At 36.8% G+C, this 24,781-nt stretch overlaps 1 protein-coding gene across 4 annotated transcripts in view; it reads right to left on the bottom strand.

The window, feature by feature from the left end:
- The window catches only part of LOC121317469 (DNA (cytosine-5)-methyltransferase 3A), a 225,264-nt gene that overhangs the window by 171,666 nt on the left and 28,817 nt on the right, over positions 1-24,781 (bottom strand). For all 4 annotated transcript variants that reach the window (XM_041253429.1, XM_041253430.1, XM_041253431.1 and 1 more), the window contains exon 3: positions 17,322-17,423. In XM_041253429.1, the coding sequence (XP_041109363.1) occupies positions 17,322-17,423 (102 nt within the window). The remainder of the gene's footprint in view (positions 1-17,321; positions 17,424-24,781) is intronic.

The raw sequence follows: 24,781 nt of genomic DNA, 5'->3' as shown, positions 1-24,781 counted from the left end.
TACAAAGAATGTTCACAGATTCCTCTCACTTCCTATGCTTTATAGACCTCCTTAATCTTTCATGAAGGCAAATTCAATTCAATCAGATGTCAATTGCATATCCTACACTCAAGAGCAATTATAACACAATCTGATGTTTGGCATTAGGCAGCTTCCCCCCAGGAGTTGTAAGATAATAAGTACAGTAGTTATTTTATAAGACTAGTGCCTCATAGCAGTTAAATGAGGCAGCAGCTGGAAATACGGTCACGACAACTTTTATCTTCTGACACATCTTTAAAAGTCATATCTTCTCCATGAGGTCCATTATTAATATCGAACACAAACAGTGAGAGTGAGAGATATAGGCTGTGTTCACACTGGGTCTGTTCAGAAGGTTTGGTCCGCACCCGTTATGGTTAGGTACATTTGGTGTGAAACAAACCGCACTAAATAGTCCACAAGCATTTTAATGTATTAAAAAAAAATATGAAAGTTGGTGTAGTCTGAGTTGATATTAATTTCCTGTTTAGATTAATTTAAATGTATTCATTTCCACGAGATATTAGCATTTTCCCTGGAACTCTTTTGAAATTCACAGACTTGTGAATACATGCATGGTATTTGCAATGCAAACAGAGCTGCATACAAGTTGCATAAAACCACAAAATCAAAGAATCTGAATATTGTAAATATCCTAAATACTGTATATGCCCAGCACAAATTAAATTTAGAACAGCTAGTTTGTGGATATCTGAATGTTTTTAAACATTTTATAATGTGTTTGTTTTTAAACCAATGGTATACTATTGGATTTCACAAGTACTTCTCCGAAACATGTTGTAACACCAGCATAGCAGGTGTGTTACTTGTCAGTGTTTGAATGGAAGAAAACAAAACAAAATCTATTAGTTAATATGTAATTACATTTATGTGCACTTTTTAATGAGTGACTATATTTTTATTTACAGAGAAGACAAATATTTTGTAAAGCAATAAGAAAAAAAGTATAGGAGGAAACAGGTTTGACTCATCACAATGTATATTACCGGAGTTAAGGACTATACATGAATTTTCTTTTCACTACTGGCCTTTACACATCTGGGACATGTATGTCACTAAATTCCCTTCTGTCAGTGGACTTGAAGAGATTACCCAGCGACAGGTTATTATGTCAGATTAATCTAGGGGTAGCTCCTTGGGAACTGTCCATTTGCAAGTACACCCATTTACTGAATATGTGATATAGTCCATTCATCTCAACGTGATAGCAGTCTGTGTAAAAGTATGGGCATCTAAGTTTTGGGTGTATGTGGACACTTGTTGCATTATACATTCAATGGACAGAATTGTCTGTTAATTCAGGTACAGTAGTATAGTGTATTATGTGTGTTAGGGGGGTGGTGTCCAAGCCTTATATTAAGAGCAGCAGTAACGGTTTCTGCACTGTTTTCTGTAGCTCAGTCTCAAGCAATCTCACTCTCTCTCTCTCTCTCTCTCTCTCTCTCTCTCTCTCTAGGGTGATTTTGTGATTTCAAAAAACATTAAATAATAAAATATTTCATTTAGTAATATTTAGCTTTTTTGCTCATTTATTTAGCTCTTTAATTTGCTGCAACCTGGTTTCACAAAAGAGCACACACGTTGCTTTTTTAATCAAACAGACTTCTCAACCATGGCAATCTTTAAAGCTGACTGATTACAGAGGATGGAAATGCAACTTCAATTAAATTCATAAGGGCAGTACAAGTATTTGAGAACATTAACTCTACTTGCCTTAAGTACTCTCCCCATAGTGGAAAATGTTTCTTATTTGAAAAAACCACCTTCTTATAACTTTAAAAGAAATACCCAAATTGTGTTTGTTAAATTTTGGGGGCCATTGTTCATAGTTCATGGTTTTATTTGATTAATTATGTGTAACACAAAAAATAAAGAGGCTCCGGACTTGGTGGCCTAATTGATTGTCATTGTCTGTGTTGTACCTGCGCTCTACTCTCTCTGGGTTAAAAATGAAGCACCTCTGTAACATGGACATATACAAAAAAAACCTGTGAAAACAGAAAATGCAGTGCAAACTCCTGAAATGGTTCACCCTTCTGTTGTGTATCCCCTTCCTTCATAAGCAGCTGCTTGAAAATAGGCCCTCTGATAAACGCTAGTAACTTTTTTCTGAGGAGGATCCAGGCCCCGTTAAAACACATTATCAGTGGTGCGTAATGAAAGTGTTCCTGATAAGGAAAATAAAACTAGGACGAGGGTATTTTTGTGAAGAAAAACAAAGCATCCCAGGGTCTGACTGTAGAGAGGAATGCTATCTCAGAGAATAGTTGACAATAGGACCAGAGATTAAAATTGACAATTTTCCCATAACCAAACCTTTACCTAGAAAATAAAACGCCTACATATATAGTACAACTACTACTACACCTTTCAAAACAATCCAATGGACATCATTTATTTATTCAAAGTTTACAGGAGTGGTGAAAACGAGGAACAACATAAAGGTAGAGCATGCTGATATTGGCTACACCCAATACAACACCGATGTCAACATCTGCACACCATCATCACACAAACCAAAATGTGCTTACAGAAATGCAATGTGAAACCAACTGCACTTAGTTACCAAATAATGGAAGGGATCCAAGTAAATGGAGAGTGTATCTGCAAACAAACCATATCTCATACATGTGAAAGTAAACCAACCCAGATGCCCCTCACCTCACCCACTTCGGTTAGTTTACAAATTAAATTGTTTCAGTGCACTTGGAAGCAAACCACCTTTGAAAACACCAAACAGTAAATTCAGGGGGAATAGGGGACAAGTTTTAAGCAATTACTAATGTGTATAGTTTAACAAAAATGTACATATGAGTCTGTAATAAGTCATAAGAGACGAATACTATATTGCTAATTGCTGATGTCATTGTTCTGCAGAGTAAGCATAAGCACTTTCAAAGGCTGAATTCCTAATTGGTCAAGTTGAGTGAGAGCCTTGAAATACACTTATTTCATTCACAGATAAGTCAACGGCATTGGTAATGATGATGCAACTATGTATTTGAAAGACTGACAAATTAAAGTATTAGAAACAAAAAGCACAGACATTTCCAGGTACAGTAAATGCAAATTCAAGAATGACCCATCACTGACCAACTAGCAAAACACAATGCATTATGGTGGTTTACTGCTGTGGTTAAGAATTTAATAACCAAGTCCCCAGTATGCAGCCTGATTAAGAAATCAATTCTAAATCAATTTAGGCTAAGCCTAATCGCCTCGAAACTAGAATGATTTCATAAAACTTCTACACCTGATAAAGTGATACAGATATACTAGTAAACCCTAAATACCACAAGACTGCATATATGTTGTTATAGCACAAAATTTCTTGAACAAAAAAAAAAAAAAAAAAAGTTCCTGAGAAAGATAATTAGCCTTTTCTTCACAACACAGCCTGATATCTTAGACAGTTCACTATTTGATAATGCATAACATGTGTATAACAGGTATTTGAGAGCTTGAAAAAAGGCATCTCTTTTGTAAGAGATCACAACCATATCTGTTGAAATCAGTGAAAGGTACTGTCTTCCTATCTATTACAATGTGGTCTGTCTGTTTTTTTTTAAGCAGGCATCCCAAATGAAATACTAGGTTTTAATGCAGATGATCAATAATCGATTAACTGTTGCACCCCTTCATTTTACTGTTCTCTGGATGCATGGTTTGCCACTCGAGCTGTCAATGACTCCACCTACAGTACAGACAACCAACCAAAAAGCATGTTCCAATATCTGCTGTGCCCAACTGGAAAGCATGGAAAGAGTTGTTGTGGTGACATCCATGATGTCAACCCTACTATACTAGGCATGTCTTCCCTCTTCAAAACCAAGGCTATCAATGCATCATCATTGGAGGCAGTCTGTGAGGAGAAGCTGTGAACAAATTATTAGATAATATGCTTTGTATCTGCCTGGTATTGATCAAGGCAGAAATGTGTCTTTTTTCTACACATCAATTCTGTTTAAGAAAGTGATCTTAAGACTAATTTTTCAAACACAATGGAGGGCTGCCAAGGAACAGCAACACCTACCTATTGTACAGTAGCACAAACGAAAATAAAAAATAATACTGTCCAAGTTATTTACTAGCGAGTCCTGCAATGTCACATTCCACTATGTATGAGTGTTTCTAATTTTAGGACAGGCACTGCATGGGAAAAGTGGATTTTAATGCTAAACTCACTGGTACTGTGAAGCTCTCCACAGCGGGGGTGCTACTTTAAAAGCAAGAGGAAAGCCAAAACAATGGTAATAGTATAAAACTAAAACGAAACAATGGTTCAACTATTGTTCAACAATTACATTGTATTTATTCCTCTCTGGAAAACTGCCTTTGCACTTACTTAAAAAAAAAAAAGAAAACTTAAATGATTAAATAAAATAATCTGGGGAGCACTGGAGTGTGTGTTTTTTATAAATTTTTTGGCTTACTTTAATCAAAGCCATTATCTTTTTAGTTTGCTTTAGCAGCTGTCAGACTGATTCATGTATTTTTGGTTTCTGAAAATGACTATGTTATGTTGTAGAGACAGAAAGGGCAGCATCAATTAAAATTACTCATGAAGAAACACAGAAGGTAGCATTTATAATTGATAATGCTTTAATACGTATTTAATATGTATTATAATTAGGGCTTCTGATTTTCGTTTGTAACCGATAAAAAACAACAAAACAGTCCCGTGGCTGTATAGCCAATAAGCATCGGAAAACACCGGAAAACCACTGGAAATGGTTACTAAATATACATTGACTTCACCCCTTTCCCATTAAAAAAAAAATAAAAAATACAATACTCTGGACCAGGGACTAATGGGTCTGGAAGACAAAGTGTAACAATATTTATACAACTAAATGCAGGCCTGTTACAGACAGGGTTGCGTTATATGTATTAACATAATCAAATTGTTTTGATATTTTTATTGACACATTATGGTCATAAGTAATATTTTTTGCCACCTCACCTGAGCCACCCTTGCATTTTATACTACACTGATTTTGACTTTACTTGTCCAGGGTGTGCTTGACTGCCACAGTGATTAGACATAAACATTTAGGCATGTTTGCAGGGGCCTGGGTCAACAACTGATCTATGGTGTGATACAGACTTCATTGATTCCATTCAAAGGTCCAACTTGAGTATCCTTTCCTAGCCCAATAATGGTTACATTAGGCAATAGTATGTCATACACAATATAAATCACGACTTCCATAAAACCCTTTTTATATTTTCGAGCTGGATTTGTTAGATTTACTGAGCTGGATTTATCAAAATGTTCAAGCCATTGGTTTTCCTTTTTTAGATTTATTAAAAGCCTTTTGTGATCATTTACATATTTTTCAACTTTTTCATTGTGCCTCAGCCTGCAGTGAAATTAAAGAGCATATTTCAGCAGCCTTTATAATGATTTAGATTATAGAAGACATAATGTATCAATCTTATGTTACATACATTAGGAGCATTGAGTGGTGATATTCATTAAACTGCTATGATAACCCAAAAATGATTTTCTGGGAGCATTATTCATTTTCCACATATGAAAAATGTTTTACTTATACAGGGTGTTCCAAAAAAAGTTACTATGATATTGTTTTTCCACTTTCTTTTAGGTAATTGCTATAGGTATTTTACTAGAAGGAAAAAGTAGTTATGTTTTACTGTCTTTAAATAGCGTCTGTACATATTAATGAGGCTGCACTCGTGACATTGGTCTAAGAGTCTGAAAGGGTTAACAAATATATTGATGTGACCCTAGCATAAATTAGTTTGCGCAGTTGGAAACTAAAACAATTACTTGATATATTGTAGCAATGCCTCCTGCTCAGAGGTGTCTGACTATCATAACTTAGGTCTTCTGCTAGCTATGGGTTTGCTAAGGTTTCAAAAGGTGCTAAATCAGGAAACCTAAAAGTTAGACTGATTTGAAACAAGAAGAAGTTTCATGAATAGGACCTACCTTGCAGGTATACTAGGCTTTTTGTTGGCACTAGTTTTATCTTGTAATACAGTCTATTCAATTCACTAGATAACGTGCTGTGGTTATAACCATAAATTATGCTGTCACAAAGACGGCCGGAGTTGGTGGAGTCAAACCAGAGCAAGGAAATAAACAGCAGAGAGGTGGAGTTTGGTGGAGCTGAGCGAATGGACTCGCTCAGCATTTAATAAATAAACAAACGGACAGAAAATAAACGGTCGTAACATACAAAAACTGGACACGGCACTCTACGCCAAAATAAATAGATACACAAAATGGACTAAACAAAACAAACAATGGACTAACAAACAAACACGGTGAGCTTCAATTTAACGAAAACTATTATTCTTATTATTTTTACCTCCGTCTCCTACCTCGATCTCCACTCACCGAACACCCAACCACGACTGAATAAAACGTGCATCTATATATACTGTTGTGCTGGGATTCAATTACTAATTAATTATTTACTTGAATCCCAGCATGTGAATTAATTATGTGCAACCTCATGCTCACATATTAACTACTTTAAATGCACGTGAAGTGATGTACAATCCCGTGCCTAAATACAATTATACATTTCCTAAACACGTGTGAAACACAGACCTGTTTATATCCCATGTACCAGTGACTATACACCAACATTTAACACACCACACGCAACATATAACAGATAATATACACAGGGGCGGGCACTTTGTCACATATGCCCTTATAAAAAATACAATAATCTTACTCAGTGAAACATTGAACAGCACCATTTTACAAACAAGGTTTCTACAACGTTCACAGGACTTTAATCTTATTTTAATCCATATTAGCATTTATCATAACATCATCACACATTAAAAAAAATGTTGTCATACTGTTCCCTGTTGAAAATAAATCATATACCGTCAACCTTGGTTAACTCGACTGGTGGATAATACGACACCTTTGCTTAATTCAACAGACTTCTTTGGATTTTCTCCATATAAAATATATGCATCCTGCTTCTTCATTTTTGTAATTCGACACTTATTACCAGTACCGAAGGGATACAAACTATTAAAAAGACAAGTGGATAACTCGACACTGTCGTTTCACGTGACTGACCTCTGACTGGAAACGGACCGTTCATTCATTCATTCACAACTACCAAGTGCAGCTAGTTACAGTGTAGGTTCACGATGAGTGAGAAGTAAAAAATTAGTTCTCATTCAATTGGCTTTAAAGCTCCAGTTAATAGCTAACAAGCTTGGCAGCAGAGCTTTTGAAGTGTGTGCCTTTCCACGTAAATAATCGACAATGTTTGATTTCTGCGTGAAACTGCAAGTTGTTTATTATTGTTTTTGTTCACTGGGTTAATTCTGTAGAATGCACATTTGTTATTTTTTCTTATTTAAACCGTCAAAATTAGACAGTGCAAGCCAATAACTACACTGAGCAAACATATAAACGCAACATAGTGTTGGTCCCATGTTTCATGAGCTGAAATAAAAGATCCCAGAAATTTCCCACATACACAAAAAGCTTATTTGTCTCAAACTTTGTGCACACATTTGTTTACATCCCTGTTAGTGAGCATTTCTCCTTTGCCAAGATAATCCATCCACCTGACAGGTGTGGCATTTCAAGAAGCTGATTAAACAGCATGATCATTCCACAGGTGCACCTTGTGTAAACACGCCAGCCCAGGACCTCCACATCCTGTGTCTTCACCTGCAGGATCGTCTGAGACCAGCCATCTGGACAGCTGATGAAACTGTGGGTTTGCAAAACCGAAGAATTTCTGCACAAACTGTCAGAAACCATCTCAGGGAAGCTCATCTGCATGCTCGTCGTCCTTACCAGGGTCTTGACCTGACTGCAGTTCGGTGTCGTAACCGACTTCAGTGGGTTAATGCTCACCTTTGATGGTCACTGGCATGCTGGAGAAGTGTGCGCTTCATGGATGAATCCTGGTTTCAACTGTACTGGGCAAATGGCAGACAGCGTGTATGGCGTTGTGTGGGTGAGCGGTTTGCTGATGTCAACGTTGTGAACAGAGTGCCCCATGGTGGCGGTGGGGTTATGGTATGGGCAGGCATAAACTACGGATAATAAACACAATTGCATTTTATCGATGTCAATTTGAATGCAAACTGAATTTGAGATACCGTGATGAGATCCTGAGGCCCATTGTCATGCCATTCATCCGCCGCCATCACCTCATGTTTCAGCATGATAATGCACGGCCCCCATGTCGCAAGGATCTGTACACAATTCCTGGAAGCTGAAAATGTCCCAGTTCTTCCACCGCCTGCATACTCACCAGATATGTCACCCATTGATCATGTTTGGGATGCTCTGGATCGACGTGTACGACAGCGTGTTCCAGTTCCCGCCAATATCTAGCAACTTCGCACAGCCATTGAAGAGGAGTGGGACAAATTCCACAGGCCACAATCAACAGCCTGATCAACTCTACGCGAAGGAGATATGTTGCGCTGCATGAGGCAAATGGTGATCACACCAGATACTGACTGGTTTTCTGATCCACTCCAGTACCTTTTTTTTTTTTTTTTTTTTTAAGGTATCTGTGACCACAGATGCATATCTGTATTCCCAGTCATAGATTAGGGCCTAATGAATGTATTTCAGTTGACTGATTTCCTTATATGAACTGTAACTCAGTAAAATCTTTGAAATTGTTGCATGTTGTGTTTATATTTTTGTTCAGTGTAAAAGCACAGTTAACAGTTTGTGCACAGTTTGTGGCTGGATTGTTTTCATAAAAAAAAAAAAAAACGCTGTAATTAATTTATTAATTCTTATTTCAATCAAACTAAACAAATTGTGTTTCTACAGTACTGTATATTGTAATTGATTAATTCACTGCAGTTCTTTCAAATGTTTTCATAAGCACATTTAACTAAAAATAAACTTGTAAATACTGTTAACAAGCGAGTTCTGATCCTTATATGCATGTTAATGCCATAGCTCATGTGCACCCGTGGTTAACGGGACACCTTGGATAAGTCAACACTAAATGGCATCCTTTATGGAGTTAACTGAGGTTGGCTGCATATGTACAGGATGAAATATGGACAGGATGAATTCAGAACCTTGGCTAGCCACCCTATAGACACACCTGGCTCAGTAAGTGCACTGTGCTGATGTGCTGGACAATAATACAATATCTTCTATTACTATAGAGTAGTCCAATGAATAGGCAAGGATCAAATCTGGCTCCCAGAATTTGTCTTCTTTTTAAAAGGAGTACTCATTCAATGTAGCAGTAACAGCCTTTGTACACACCAGAAACCAGACTCCTTGGCAAAAATCTTACACATAACGTGCCACAAAATTTGGCATTTTCTTTGTTGATAATTTTTTTAAAATATAATTTGAGCGTGCAGCGTTTGAGTTCTGCTTTTTCTTCCTACAGTAATTAGATTGACAATAATGTGTGTGTGTGTGAGTGTGTGTGTGTGTATACATTATATATACACACACACACACACTGAGGGTCTGCCACCGTTTCAGCTAATGAGACAACTTTTTTTTTAAATACATTTTAATACAAGAGTGACAACAGTAGAAGGGCAAAAGAATGCTGTTTGTTAATGACAAAGTCCACCACTGACATTGGTAACTCAATTTCTTTTTAGAACAATATATTTTCTGACACAAAAAATAAAGTGAACTGCTTGTTGGTGGTGTTCTAGATGAGTGCCTTAGTTATTCTTTACCTTAATCAACAAGCGTGTGTGTGTGTGTGTGTGTATGTATGTGTGTGTGTGCACTGCAGCGTGTGCCACATGGGGAACAGTTTTGCATTATTCAGCCTTGTTGCAATGCATTAATAACGGGCAGACAAGGATCTTTAAATTGCGCTGGGAAGATGAAGCGCAATGTCACTGCTGCCATGGGGGATTTTCCGTCACCAGGTAACCTAGAAACACAGCAGCATGAGCAGAAGGCACTTGAGCACACTGCACTGTGATAGTTGAAAGAGAGGCTGGCTCACACACAGCCCCTGACTAGCAGCTTCTTCAGGGTTAATACCAGAGTGGCTACCATTTTATCAGTACTGCATTTTGTTGAGAAAGAAAGCTTTATTATGACATTCTTGCGTATTAAAATATGCCTGAAAGACTGACAAGAAAGCTGTTCTCATAGCTTTCTTATTATGTGTACCTGTGTTGCATATTAAAACAATTATTTAGATTTTACATGGACAAGTTAGCAATACTCTAATCATAAATAGGCCTAGTATATAGTGAATATATATATATATATATATATATATATATATATATATATATATATATATATATATATATATATATATACACACACACACACACACACACACAGTCACCGTTCCAGTATTCCACAATTTTAATACACACACCAATATTAAGCACATTTTTGATGATGTCTCAATAATCCAGCTGGCTGGTTTGTTGATTTACCCTTTTACATCCTTTTGTAGTTTTATGACATTTCTTACAATTTCTATGACAACTCAATGATTCACATTTACTGTATCTGAATAGCAAATGTGCTGTATTTGTTTTCGTTAGCTTTGTGATAACAGATGAACCGCTCTACAGAAACAATGTAAAGAACCTTGTCCCCGTTGATGCAATAAGTATGAATACCAAAACTTTATTTTCCCATGTCATTTACTGTGGCTGAGATGTGAAGCCACACAGGGTGTATTTTCAGGGTGTATTTTCTTTTTCAAAACTGATTTCAAAAATAGCATCTGCAAAGTAAATTGAAAATACTACTTATTAAGTATGCAAGTTTCATCTGTGGTTTCAGTGGTTATGAAATAAGGTTTCACATTAATAGTAGTGGAGAGAGACAACTCCTCCAAGTTCAAAGGATTGAGGGGTGCTTTCTAATGAAGGGTTCCACAAACAATAGCCAGTGCCGTCTACTGTCAATTGACAACAAAATGCATGTACACCATCCACTGAACTGACACCTACAGTACACCTAAAACACATAAACCAACAATCCTTGTACAAATCCCAATTAACTTAGCCTTGCAATAATAAGCAACAGAGGCACTGGAAGAAAAAAGAATATATCTGCGGATATACACCACAGTCCTTACAGTCTCATCCAAATTACTGTCTTCTTACCTATTGGGGTACCAAAACTAATCTGAATTCAAATTAAATTCATGCTAAGTAAATGTAAGTTTTAAGGAGTATTTTACAGTAAGATATGATTTATAGAGTGGACCTGTGTTGTTATGTTTCATATGTGGATAATTGTGTAGAGGAAGTTAAAGATCACTGAAAGCCTACTGACCAGCTTTAAAATTGTATTGCTTCAGTAACACATTTTATTAAACAATCTTTTAGAGAGGTCAAAGATTATTGAGATTGTTTTATGATACTAATACACCACTTAAAGAAAATACATTTTTGACCAAGAAAATCAATAATTACTGCAGATTCTGTTTGCCCTCAAAGTAGTGTTAAATTGTTAAAGGTGAGAGGAAATACACTTTTTATAATAACAAGTTTTTTTAGTTTTTTTTTTTTTTTTTTAAATAATTCATGCTGTTTTAGAAATGTTTTAGAAATAAAACAGGTGTTTAAAACCGTGACATTACTTGTAAATCAGCCACCTGGGAAACTGGAATGTGCAGGTGCTTTTGCAAGGCAATCATCTGTTTTTGCTTTTGAAGAAATGCCTTTATTTATTCTTAGGATCACATAGGTGTTGACAGCTCCAGTTGCTTAACTTGTCCGGAGTTATCCACTGAAGAATGAACCTCTTTTTTAAAGTAATACACTGGGATGGAAAAGTTATTACCAGTTCAAATGTTTTACATCTTCTTTTTTTTAAACTTTAACCCGAAATATATCATGCTGAACGCGTTTTGAACCAACCACACTGCAGAAGTTTCCATCACTTACATTATCTTGTTACTCTGGCAGCATGTTATGTTTTACTCACATGTTATACCAGAACTGGATCATGCAACTCATTCATATAGGGAATTTTGCTATTACACAAGGAAACACACCCCACAACCCTATAATAACTTGAAACAAAATTTCTGTCAGAAGAATAAATGGCTATTGTTTACTTGTGAATAAATGACTATAGTTCTTGGGATTCCCTGTGCCCACAACTATCAACAAATAAAATAGAAATGGTTCCCAAGACTACAATGTTAGTGGAATGGCATGGAGTAAATGGATATGTGAAAATGGTCTGTATCATTGATATAACCAGTGGTTAAACAACATATATATGAATCATAGAACATGCATGTTTGCATGTCAGTACAAATATGTAAACATATCCAGCAGGGTCCTACTTAATGATTTAATGTGTTGCTGTATTTAGTTCTGGGAATTTTGTTGAAAGAATCATGTAAAACAACTGTGTACCAACTGTAAAGACAGTGGGGTATTTTCAATTGATTTTCAAAGGATCTGTCGCAGTTTAACGATAAAAAAAACCTGACATTTTACTTTTAAAAACATAAATAATCTAAAAGACACTTACAGTGTTTCATGGAATCCCCTTATTTTAATGAATGGTGGTAGTATTTACATCAGCCACTGTTAAAATCAAGTGAATAGACCCCAGTATCTCAAAACTCTGTTGTGGGTTAAAACAACGTGGCAGTGAAACAGTTAATTTACTGGGCAACGCCAGTAATGGAACTTCATTGAGAAAGTCATAGCAGCCACATTAGATCTGATATTAATGTTATGGTAATCAAACATTTAGCATACTTATATGACTGGAAATATGAGGTACCCAGCGTCCGCAGCTTCATCAAATCACTGACACAAAACCCTTGATATTTCTTGTGTGATATCCAAGATCTAATTTCACCACAAAAAACAAAATAAAATTATAATGCAGCTGGGAACTGATTATGAGGCGAATATCTCAAAACCTGAGGTCTTCATCACCTGAAAAACCAAGTCACATGACCACAATATGGCAGCCATCTTAAGTCACAGCACAAAGTGAAAGGCAGCATTAGATTTTCCCCAAGGAATTTCCATGACAATGAAAATATAAAGTTGGCATATAAAATGGTTAATGAAATCTTAACAGTTGCAGCAGAATGAAAATTAGATATAAAATCCCATCACCGATGCTTATTTAATCAGACACATCTAGCACAAGTTGGAATGTACAATTTTTTCACACCTAGCAATTAAGTAAACAAACCAGCAGAATAATAAAACCTATGCAATTTATCTAGTATATGACATTGATTGCTGCGCCTGACACAGTGCAGTAAGAGAATAAGCCTGCTGGGTTCTGATTGAAGACACGGATCTCTGAATATGAGAACCCTCAGACATCTAAATCCATCAACAGGACATCTGAGACCTATGAAAAGACAGAGTTTGACCACAGTTCTGACAGTGAGGTTAGGGAAGGACAAATCTATAGGCTGCCAATTCTCTACTGTGCCCGCTACAGGAGACCAAATATAGCTTACATGCTGAATATATTAAGCATCTGTAAAGTGCATAATTGATACCGGGCAGGAAATTATCTCGTCATTAAATCTCTTGCATGTTTAGAACAGCGATTCTCAACTGGTGGGGAGCAGCGAGTGTTCTAATAATACAGTATATATTAGTTACAGTAATAATAAAAACATTCGAAATAAAAATGTACATTTTACACAATTTTTTTTGAATGATTTTATTTTACATATGATGTACTTATTTAGTCTGGAAACCCATGCTTAATAAAGCAGAGACACAGTCACGGGTGATTTTGTGTTCAAGAATCAGTGAGAGTTCTATTGCCGTTGTATTGTACCCTTGCTTGTCAAGTTCATAAAAAAGTAAAGAGTAAAGCTAGTAGGATGATCCATTTTATATATGGTACCAGGTATGTGTGTGTTTTTGTTTTTAGATATTTGAACATTGGAATCAGGTGTGGTGTTCTATGAAAGGGATGCCATCTGAACACAGGATAAGATGCACCGGAATTCTGGCAAATAACTCACTGTGATTCATTGGTTTCTATTGTGGCAGGGGAGGGGGGGGGTGTATTCCAAGTAAAAATAATTGTTAAGGTGGGGAATGATTAAAAAAAAAAAATTGAGAATCCCTGGATTAAAAGATCAAGTAACCATGGCTATTACTGTAGTTTAGGACAGCCCTACAAATTAGCAGCACATAGCAACTTTACATCATGTATATATAAGGGGAAGACTCATTTTAGAAAGGAGGGGGGTGTTAAATCAATTTGGCGCCAAGTAGCGCATGTTTTTCATGATCGTTGAAAAGCATTCACTATATACATTCCCCCTGGTATGGTATAATTCATCAGTGCCAGGCCCCGTACAGGCCCGTTCAGGTCCACAGACCAACTTTCACTTCTCAAGCAACAGTAAAACAGCTGATGCTCACTTGCCTCTCCTAACCCGCCATCCTCCACAGCTGTTCCGTTTGCCTTAATGAAGTGAACTGTTTTCAATGGATTTCCTGTGTGGTTACTTAACATAATTAACACAGACCCACAACTTACTGTGCAGTATTCCAACAAGGCCATTACAAGTGTAGTGCATTTATGTGTGTTCCCCAGTGTTACTGTTAATGCCACAGGACACAGGCTTTAAGGCTGGGACATCGTTTCGAAGTTCTAGAAGCCCTACATATGCAGGCAGCATATAGACAGAGAGAGAAACAATCACTCTTAAGAAAACTGGCATTTGACACAGAAAACTGTTACTTAACAATTACAATAATCCTGTGACCCACAATAAACCTTAACAATACAGATCAACAGCAACTAGCACATCTGAAACAGAGCTGACAAAGCTGCAGTCTCTATCAGTCTGACAACAGCAAATCAGAAGAGCAACATGACTGCACTAAATCAGAGAAGTGGAATGACATTCCATTTAAAATAACCCTTTTCTATATTTTCAGTTTTAACCGATGAAAAATGATCGACCACAACAAAAGTAAATAAACTTGCATCTTCACATAAATAACTAAGCATTTATTTAATCTGAATTATCAACCTGGCTAGTACACTGTAACTGATAAGAAGAAAAGAAAAGCATGCATGAAAATGTGTTTATTTTTTGTAGTCGTAGTAGTAGCATACAATATGTATACCACATACTTATCATTCATGCAGCTTAATGACCAAAAATGCACGATATCGATAATATCAAAGTCTTCCAAAACACAGAAAAATATTATCACACAATTGCAATATCAAATATATGCATTAAATGATATACATTAGCATAACACAGACGTTAACAGATATTTACATATGAAAAGCACTAACTTACTTTAACTCAGTGTTGCTTTACTTTGTAATATCCATGGAGAAAAACAAGGTCTTGTTATCTTTTACGATTCCACCATCATCCATCTCAAAACCGCAATATTTCCATTCTTCACTGCGCACAGACTTCGGGTTGTTCACTTTCTAGACATTCTGATGTAACTGAATCTTCCGCTGTTCTGTGCGTAAATGCTGACTCATGACACCTCTAAAGTATTAAGTATGATGTCATGCTGAATTTTGCAGTTTTTATACTGTTTTGATGTCTAAAAAGTACATCTCGCCTATAATACAGAAAGTACATGGCGGTTATTTAACTGAATAATAGCATAAGTAAACACACGGACAAAATGAAATGCTGACGCATGCGCATATCTCTAAATTTGGGCTGAGTCCGTCAACACTTTACAGATTGTCAATTGTGCCACATTTAATGCAGCATGGAAATAGCATTTGGTACCTAAGTGCAAATCAATGGAATAAAATGGTTAAATAATACTTGTGTTTTTTCTTTGCTTCGAGACTGACAATGGTTGGTATGTATCTTAATATAAAATAAACGTGATGATCCTGTATTTGTATTTTAGCAGCACTAGCAACAGAAAGTCTCTGCAAGCTTTCCGTCTGAGAAATTTCTTTTAAATCCCGCGATATGGAGATTATCAATATCGAACGATATCGATATCACGTCGAAATATTGATATTGGTGCCCACAACTAGTTCAAACACTTTCCCAAGTTAATATTTTTAATATACATGTAAAACAGTGTTTTGAAGTTTTTTGAATTTTACATGGTACAATCAAAACTTGACACCTGTGGCAGAATTGCAAGTATTACAGACAGATATGTCATCCTTACGGTGACATGAGAAATCTAGGAAAGATATTTGGGAACTTAATTATTTATGAAGTCTTCAACGTGTGATCCCTGTGGTTATGCTTTCACTTAAATTACCCATCAGCTCATTCTGTATATTATTCTAATAAAATACCTGATATCGTTAAAGCCGTTCAATCAGCATATAAATGTCAGGTAGCAGTTCACCAAAGTGGTTTGCCCTAAAGACACTTGAACATCATCCTTCAAAGACAAATCCAATTTCCATCAATAAAAATAATGGAAACATGTATCTAGATAATAAACACATCGCTGCAGACAACACATGACAATCCCAGAATAAAGAAAACTTGGACGTCACCACTATTCAGTGCAATAAAAAATAACCCTGTGCCAGACCAGAAGAATTAGCTAAATTGCCCTGTGGCCTACCACTGCAGGCACTGCAATGTCCTATTTTCTCAATAAAGACCGGGGGTTGGCTTCCTGACTTGTTCAACCTCACATTAATCACACCCAGTCTCTTCAGCACATGTATCCAGACAGGTATTTACCGGCTCTGTAACATTCAACCTTAGGTCATTGAAGTTTACAGTTGAAGGATTTTTGGAATGGAACAATTTTCCAATTGCAAATACTCCTCCGGAATTAATCTGGTAGGGATACAAAGTATAAATGTTGGTGTAAACGCAGAACTAGCCAGAGAAGACATTGCCAAATGAAATTCTTTTTTTGCCACTTTCAGGGAACTAATGCACTGTATGAACCCAAGTGGCCTTTAGACCTTGTGTGTCCAGTATTTATATGCTCCTGGATCAACTCCTCTCAGGATCTCCAGCTCCACACATTCCATTTTGATAAGTAGTGTGGAGAAAGTAATTGGAATAAGGTGAATCATAAAAAAATAACATTGCTACACAAACCACATGTGAACCAGCCCAGCTCTTTCCTTCATAAATACACTTTATAAACCAGTAAAATTGATTTACAGTTTGGACTAACAAAAACAGAGTTCAGATCCATGGGATGGTACACTTAACTAGAACCAGAATCAACATAAGAATCAATAAGAATCAATGTTGCCTAACCACGAAACAATCTGCATGTCCAATCCGAATCAACATGCAGACTGAGGTGCGGAGTTACTTGCACACACGATAAAGGAACTGGTGTTTTGTACTCACCTGTTGTTGCTTGCGTTTCCTGCCAGGTCGACCTGCTTTCTTCGCTGGTACACTGTGGGTTGGTTTCTCCTCCTGACTCCTCTCTAGTGGTTGCTCTTCATTCTGCATTGCAAAATGGAAAAATAAAGTGCTTACTTGTGAGATTGATGAAAATGAACCTTCCACACCTAGAACTACTTTGGCTTGGTGCACACATCCTTATTCTGCGTTTAGTGCTGGACACTGAAGTTCTTCATTTGCCCACTGAAGAGGCACGGACAGCACCAGTATGAGTTTCAAATACTGTACACAGGTCCGGCCAAGGTGTTGCAAACCTGCCCTGAAAGGGACCTCCATGCCCATCCTATACACCTCGTTTATATGCACCACTCACCCGAGTTGAAAATTCTACTGCCCCTGATACTGCTTTCCCATGTTAATTTAGACAACCTGGATTCATTTAGTTGATGCTAAAACAATTAACACTAGAAACCCCGCAGCTGTCATTTTGGCAGTTTTTGGTTTTAAATGCAATTTTCTCCAGTCGTGTAACACATATGGGGCTGCACGTTCATGTACCTTTCTGCACTTATGTATTAAATATTCTCACAAAGCATAAAACGCAGGAGTACAGAAATAAAGGAGATATATTACATTATAATAAAGGAGATATATTACATTATACCTAAAAACCCCGGGAGCAGTCACATTGACAGACACACACAAAACAATTGTATTGTGATAATACAAAACAGTATTCTACTTTATTATTTTTATTTACCACTGCGCAATGTGTTTAGCTGTAATTAGATTAGTCTCTACTCTCTGCCTGTGTCTATTGTTTTTCAATCAGCTTTTCAAAGACTGGCGCCTGCTTGCAAGCTGTGCTGTTTTCGTCAGTCAATTAACATCGGGACAAGTGAAAATAAATACCAGAGACCGTGGAGTTTTACAATGCAAGAAAATATGGAGCTGATGTTTTGGATCAGATGGCACAGAAGTATTCCCTGAAAGCTGGCTCCCGATGGTGGTCTGCAGGTGTTTTACAATGTATTGGACCTAGCAGCCATCAACTCCTGGGTACTTTACAAAGAATGCACGGAGAAGAATTTTACAAGGAAAGAATATATTTTACAGTTAGCACAAGAACTCTTCAAGAAGCATTTAGAACTGAGGGAGACTGCCAAGCGTGTACCCACAGTTGAAGCTGGCAACCCCACTGAGAACCGCAAGAGACACCAATGCCAGGTTGGCAAGTGCAATAAAAATAAAACTTTGGGCAGCCATGTCCTGTGCAGAAAGACGGCGTGTAGAAGAGCATTATCTGTATTGATTGTGAACAGCCTTAGAATCAAGGATAAAAGTATAACATTTTTGTCCAAAAAAAAAAAAGAAAAATAAATTAGACTTTTTTTTATAACTTCCTGTGCTGTGTGTTTATGTAAAATGTTTTCTTCTAAGTTTATTTATCTATGTTGTTCAGTTGAGTTTGCTCATCTGATAATAAACCAATTGCTGTTGAAAAGATAAAAATGTCTTGCTATCATTTCAGTTATATAAATATGTATGTTGTAAACTGATGTCTGTTGTCTGTTTATTTATTTGAAATTTGTAGAAAGTTAAACCATGAGCACCAAGGTGCTTTCAAAGTTGTTGAAAGACACAGATCAGGGGATGGGTATAAAAAAATATCAAAGGCCTTGAATATCCCTTGGAGCACGGTCAAGACGACTATTAAGAAGTGGAAGGTGTATGGCACCACCAAGACCCTGCCTAGATCAGGCTGTCCCTCCAAACTGGATGACCGAGCAAGAAGGACACTGATCAGAGAGGCTACCAAGAGGCCAATGGCAACTTTGCAAGAGCTACAGGTTTTTATGGCCAAGAATGGTCAAACTGTGCATGTGACAACAATATCCCAAGCACTCCACAAATCTGGCCTGTATGGTAGGGTGGCAAGAAGGAAGCCATTACTCAAGAAAGCCCACCTTGAATCCCATTTGAAGTATACAAAAAAAAAAACTGTAGATTCTGTAGCCATGTGGCAAAAGGTTTTGTGGTCTGACTAAACTAAAATGGAACTTTTTGGTCTAAATGCAAAGCGTTGTTTGGCGCAAACCCAACACAGTGCATCACCCAATGAACACCATTCCTACTGTTAAACATGGTAGTGGGTGCATCATGTTATGAGGATGTTTCTCATCAGCAGGGACTGGGGCACTTGTCAGGATAGAAGGGAAAATGAATGGAGCAAAGTACAGAGAGTTCCTTGAGGAAAACCTGCTGCCCTCTGCAAGAAAGCTGAAACTGGGACCCAAGTTCACCTTTCAGCATGACAATGACCCAAAGCACACAGCCAAAGCTACACTGGCATGGCTAAAGAACAAAAAGGTAAATGTCCTTGAGTGGCCCAGTCAGAGTCCTGACCTAAATCCATTCGAAAATTTGTGGCATGACTTGAAGATTGCTGTCCATCAATGCTCCCCAAGGAACTTGACAGAGCTTGCACAGTTTTGTAAAGAAGAATGGTCAAATATTGCCAAACCTAGGTGTGTAAAATTGGTAGACACCTATACCAACAGACTCACAGCTATAACACTATATAACACAATTTTTGTTCCTGAGTAGTAAGTGTTATTTCCTAATTGCTTATGCCTCAAAAGTATAGAAAATGGCTATTTCCCACAAACTTTGCTTTTGTGACCAGGACAGTGATATTTCAAAATATCACTATTTCCAATGGGAAAACGGGCAAATTTGTGTCTTTTCGTTCACATAAAGTCAGAAAAAAACAACATATGAATCCAAATTAACATGTATTTATACTAAAGTAATACAAAAATGACTACAAAGATTTAGAAGTGAGTAGTTTTTCAAGATTTACGATTATACTGTAAATTTACTGAGGGCTGTGATATATAGCGAGAGACCGGTAAAAAACAAATACTATACAACCATGCCCTCGTTTTATCAGGGGCGTTAGAGTCCAATATAAGTATACGCAACCCACTTTTTTCATTTCTCATATAAAAAGCAGCACAGTTTTAATTTGGACAGTGGAGGGTAACTGCTTTTCATCAACTTCAGTCTCCAATTAATTTCATGAGTCTTCCTCTCCTTTCTCAAATGCCCAAACCCGCTGCACTGAAAGAATTCACGCCCAACATGCTTGCTGCTAGGGAGCTGACATCACTGCCTGAACTGCTGAACACCTCACTGACTACAATAAAAACCGCTTCAGCAAGTAGATATGTAATTTGCTTTGTGCAATGAGTGCGTATATGATAACAACAGTACGATATTAATACTTTGTTTTTTATTTGTTTTGTATATTGTTGTTTGTGATGTGCAGTACGAAATAAAAGGAACAGTAATTCTAAGTGCCTATGTATATTACAGCTAAGGCATGCACAGTTAGACAGTAAAAATGGGGAGCTAGCTCTACGACCGCGATATATCCAAATCCGCAGTATAGCGAGGGGCGATATAACCAGGGGTAGGTGTATATATTAAAACACATGAGACACAATACATTTTTTTTTTTTTTTTTGTCAAATCCATCGGATTTCCACCGTTTTTTCCATGTCTTTCTACACATTTCTCTGAAGCAGGCTGTGGTGTCTTTTCTCTCCGCGCTGCCAAAACTTTCTCCACCCTTTAGACACTAAATGCCCCTCTCGGTGAAGAAAAAAAAAACATATCAGAAAGTGAACGTCAGTCCCTCCTCTATCCAATGATATGTGTTTCAAGCCTGTACTGCAAAGTACGGCGGCCCTGTAAGTCATCAAAACAAAGTGCTTTTTTATCATTTTAACACGATCGCCGTCCTAGAAGCGTACTTCAGTGTGATCATGTTAACACAATCCTGGTCCTTAAACAGTTAAACAGAGCTTGGTTTTGTTTCACACTGTCAACCATCTTGAATATCAGTACTGCACTTCTATATGGAATATATGGAAAATTCAGACAGGCTACTAGCCTGAATTTGATTATAATGACTTATAAGACCCAAAAACTACATTTGGTGCTTTTATCCACCCTGTATTGGTAATAAAACATCACTAAGCCACCTAACTATTAATGCTCAAGGGCATGCAGGTGATGAGCTTTCATCTCAGCTTGAGCCAAGTAACAATAATTCACTGCTATATTCTGGAGTGCTTTAATGATAAATGGATCTCTAATAACCTACCATTTAAATACAGTCAGGACCATCAGCGTGCAATAAGATACCGCCTTTTAATACTTTCATAGTGCTCCCAATGCGAATATCATGCTCTAAGTGGCCAATCCTTTTTAAAAAAAAAAATTTATATAACAGCTTTATGAAAACTGGTTATGACTGAAAGAACTTCACCAACTAATTTAGTTATCATGGTATGTAAAACTGAACTTTCAGTCCAAGAGGCTATGTCTCAAGTATAAGCGTGCGAAATCTTGCCAGACAAGCATTCTGCACACATTCTTTCTGTATCTTTTTTTTTTTTTTTTTACGCAGCGTATAAAGGTCCTGGAAAATTAAGAGAGTTTATGGGGGCGTGTGAAGGAAAGTTTCCAAAAATGTGAAGATAAAACAGACACCAGTATCTGCAGCACATAATCTTAATGCAATCTTAAATAAAGAAGGTATACTTTAAATAGAATGTGGTTAGATAAAGTAAACACTGATGTGTTTGTGAACAAAAACAAAACATACCCAGGCGCATAGTTTCATGAGAGCAGCACCTTCAGTAGAATGGTTTATAAAAGTGAAGCAAAATGCATTTGTGGAAAGTGGAATAAGTTTATATGAAGTATGCAGCATGAGGCTACATTTGTGATCGCAACACTGCATGTTTTTATTAGACGACGATGCTAATTCAATTTGAAGACAATATAATGGGGTCTGTTCAATTGCTCTAAACAGTTTAAATACAGTCGGAGCAAAAGGAGACACGTGCAACACACTTCACACCTCTAACAGGGTATGTGAGTGCTCTTAGAGTATTTTTCAATGATTTCTGTCAGAATCCCAGAATCCAGCTATGAACTAAATTTTAAGCAGTATTCCAAAGCTTACATTTGTTCACATGTCAAAATATATGGTACCATTTTGATAAAATGAGATCTGTAACATGAGCTTTGAAATCACCACAGTGGCAGGGATCTATGTTTTTGGCATGTCCTAGTCTATTTCAGAAAGGCAACATTTAATTAAAATGTACCTAAAATCCTGAACTTCACTGCAATAAAGCCAATATTAGCAATATCAGTATTTTTTTTCCCCAGAACATTTCAAATTAAACCACTGGGGAAAACACCTAAACCCTGGTGACAATTGGAACTGAAATGATAGTAAAAGCAAGAATTAAAAAAAAAAACATTAAATATGTGCTGTAAATCTATTAGGTATATGTTTGTTTTTAGTACTGAACTGACCAGAAGCCTTTGACGTGTCTAATGTATTTACTTTACATTCTGCTCGTGTTGACTGAGCTAAAGTGTGTGACTTCACAACTTCAAAACTAGCTTACAACTCTTCAACACTGTTTAAACACTTTCAGCAAAATGACTTTAACATTTAGTGGGTTTCAATCAACCCTACTGAATCGGTTTACATTCTGCTTTACAAACAGGACCTAATCACTGATACTACATGTTCTCTTTCAATCAGTTTTGTGTTGCTTTTTTATGTGTAGATGTACACATTAGACCGGAATAAAAATTAGAAACTGAAAAAACAGAATTGTTCAAATAATGTGTTTGCACTATAAGATCCAAGAGTCTTCCATCAATATGCTCAAAAAGTGAATGCAGGTTATGAGCAAGGTGTATGCTAGATACACAAATTATTCATAAAGCAGTCACACTATTTCTCTGCTGTAAACAATGAAGTGAATTAGATATTGTTTTTATGAAATAGCATTAGAACATTCTGGTGATGCAACGTATTTATTTGTGATTAGAAAGTTCCATATTCAGTGTGTGTGTTATTGCCTTATATGGTCACACTGTAATGTAATCTTTAGCACTGGTCAATACACGTGGTGCAGACTTCTGGAAACTTCCACTGAGGTGGTATGTACAGAGCTGAGCCAACAGTGTTCAGTGTTGTTTAGAGGAGTCTATGTAGTAGTGCATGAAAGCCAGTACTAATTGTGTATTGGAAGTTGTAATTCAGTCTATGTAATAAATTCAGAAAGCCAGTAGAGGACAGCAGGATCCAGGCATTGGTTCCGGGCAATTTTAGAAAAACACTATATCCCTGTGAAGACTGGGAATTACAAGTAATATCAGATTTAATACAGAATGAAATAAATACATCAGGTAATTATCCTTACATGACTTGACCACCATGCATTCAATAGTTTTGTTAATCAAGGCTTTATACTTCCTGTATGTGTAACAGTTTGTACAAACTCCTAATACAGCATGCTACTCAAGGTATACAGAAAGATGACGAGATTATCATTGACATTTTAGTCAACCGACACCCTCTAGAGAGAGAGACAGGACTATTGGATAAGCATTATTGTTAACTACTTTGCTTGCTGTTTTGAGCAGCAAATGCGTGCATAAAACAAATGGCACTTCCAGTAAAATTGGCTGTGTACTTCTGCTCACCAGGACTGTCAAAGAGATTAAGAAGCATATTGTGTGATCTTTCCTCTTTGGAAGTGATATACATCATCTCTGGAGTGATAAAACATGCTGCTGCAGGCTGACTAGAGTGAGACCACAGTAAAACTACAATGCTTTTGGGGATTGAAGTTTGACAGAAAACCCATGGAATTTGTAAATCTCCACAAAGGCTTTTGGAGCCTCCAGTTTTCTCTGTCACTGCATCTCCTCTCTGGAGGCTCTATAATGTGTCTAGAGATAAATGGTGCAATGCCTCAACCCACCAAACTGCATTACAATGGGCGCACAGGATTGAAAATCAGATTTTTTTTCTGCGCTTGTTTGACGTGGAATGCCATTTCTGACAGTTCAAATCTATCTCCTGCACTGCAACTTTGAGCATTTCCCCCAACCTACTCAATGCATTAAACTGATTATCATAAAAATGCACATGTTAATTATTGTCCTCAGAAATAAACTTAAAAAAACCAAAAAATATTATTTAAGGAAAATTGGGGAATGTGTATCAAGATCGACGTAGCGCTAAATTCGGAGTGTAAAGTGGTGCTCTGCCATGGCACAAATTTTACCATATCCTGAATGTATTAACTGACCCAAAATTAACTGGGGTCCCAGCTATTTTCACCTGTTTTTTACTGTTGTTAGATTTGTGGCTATAACTCTTTAACTATAATGGTTACAGGTACACTAAATTAATATGCACACATTAGGATTTCAAAAATAAAAGTGAAATAGTCTGAAATTCACCATGTTCAATACAGATAACAAAAACCACAAAAAAAGAGAGACGCCTTTTAGAAAAAAAATAATTTACTGTTTGTAAAAAATATTATAGCATGGCCAGCTCAAATCTGACAGTG

The sequence above is a fragment of the Polyodon spathula genome, chromosome 6 (genome assembly GCF_017654505.1).
Source record: "Polyodon spathula isolate WHYD16114869_AA chromosome 6, ASM1765450v1, whole genome shotgun sequence".
Taxonomy (NCBI): domain Eukaryota; kingdom Metazoa; phylum Chordata; class Actinopteri; order Acipenseriformes; family Polyodontidae; genus Polyodon; species Polyodon spathula.
The sequence above is the reverse complement of the archived record's forward strand: the minus strand, read 5'-3'. Positions and strand labels throughout refer to the sequence as shown.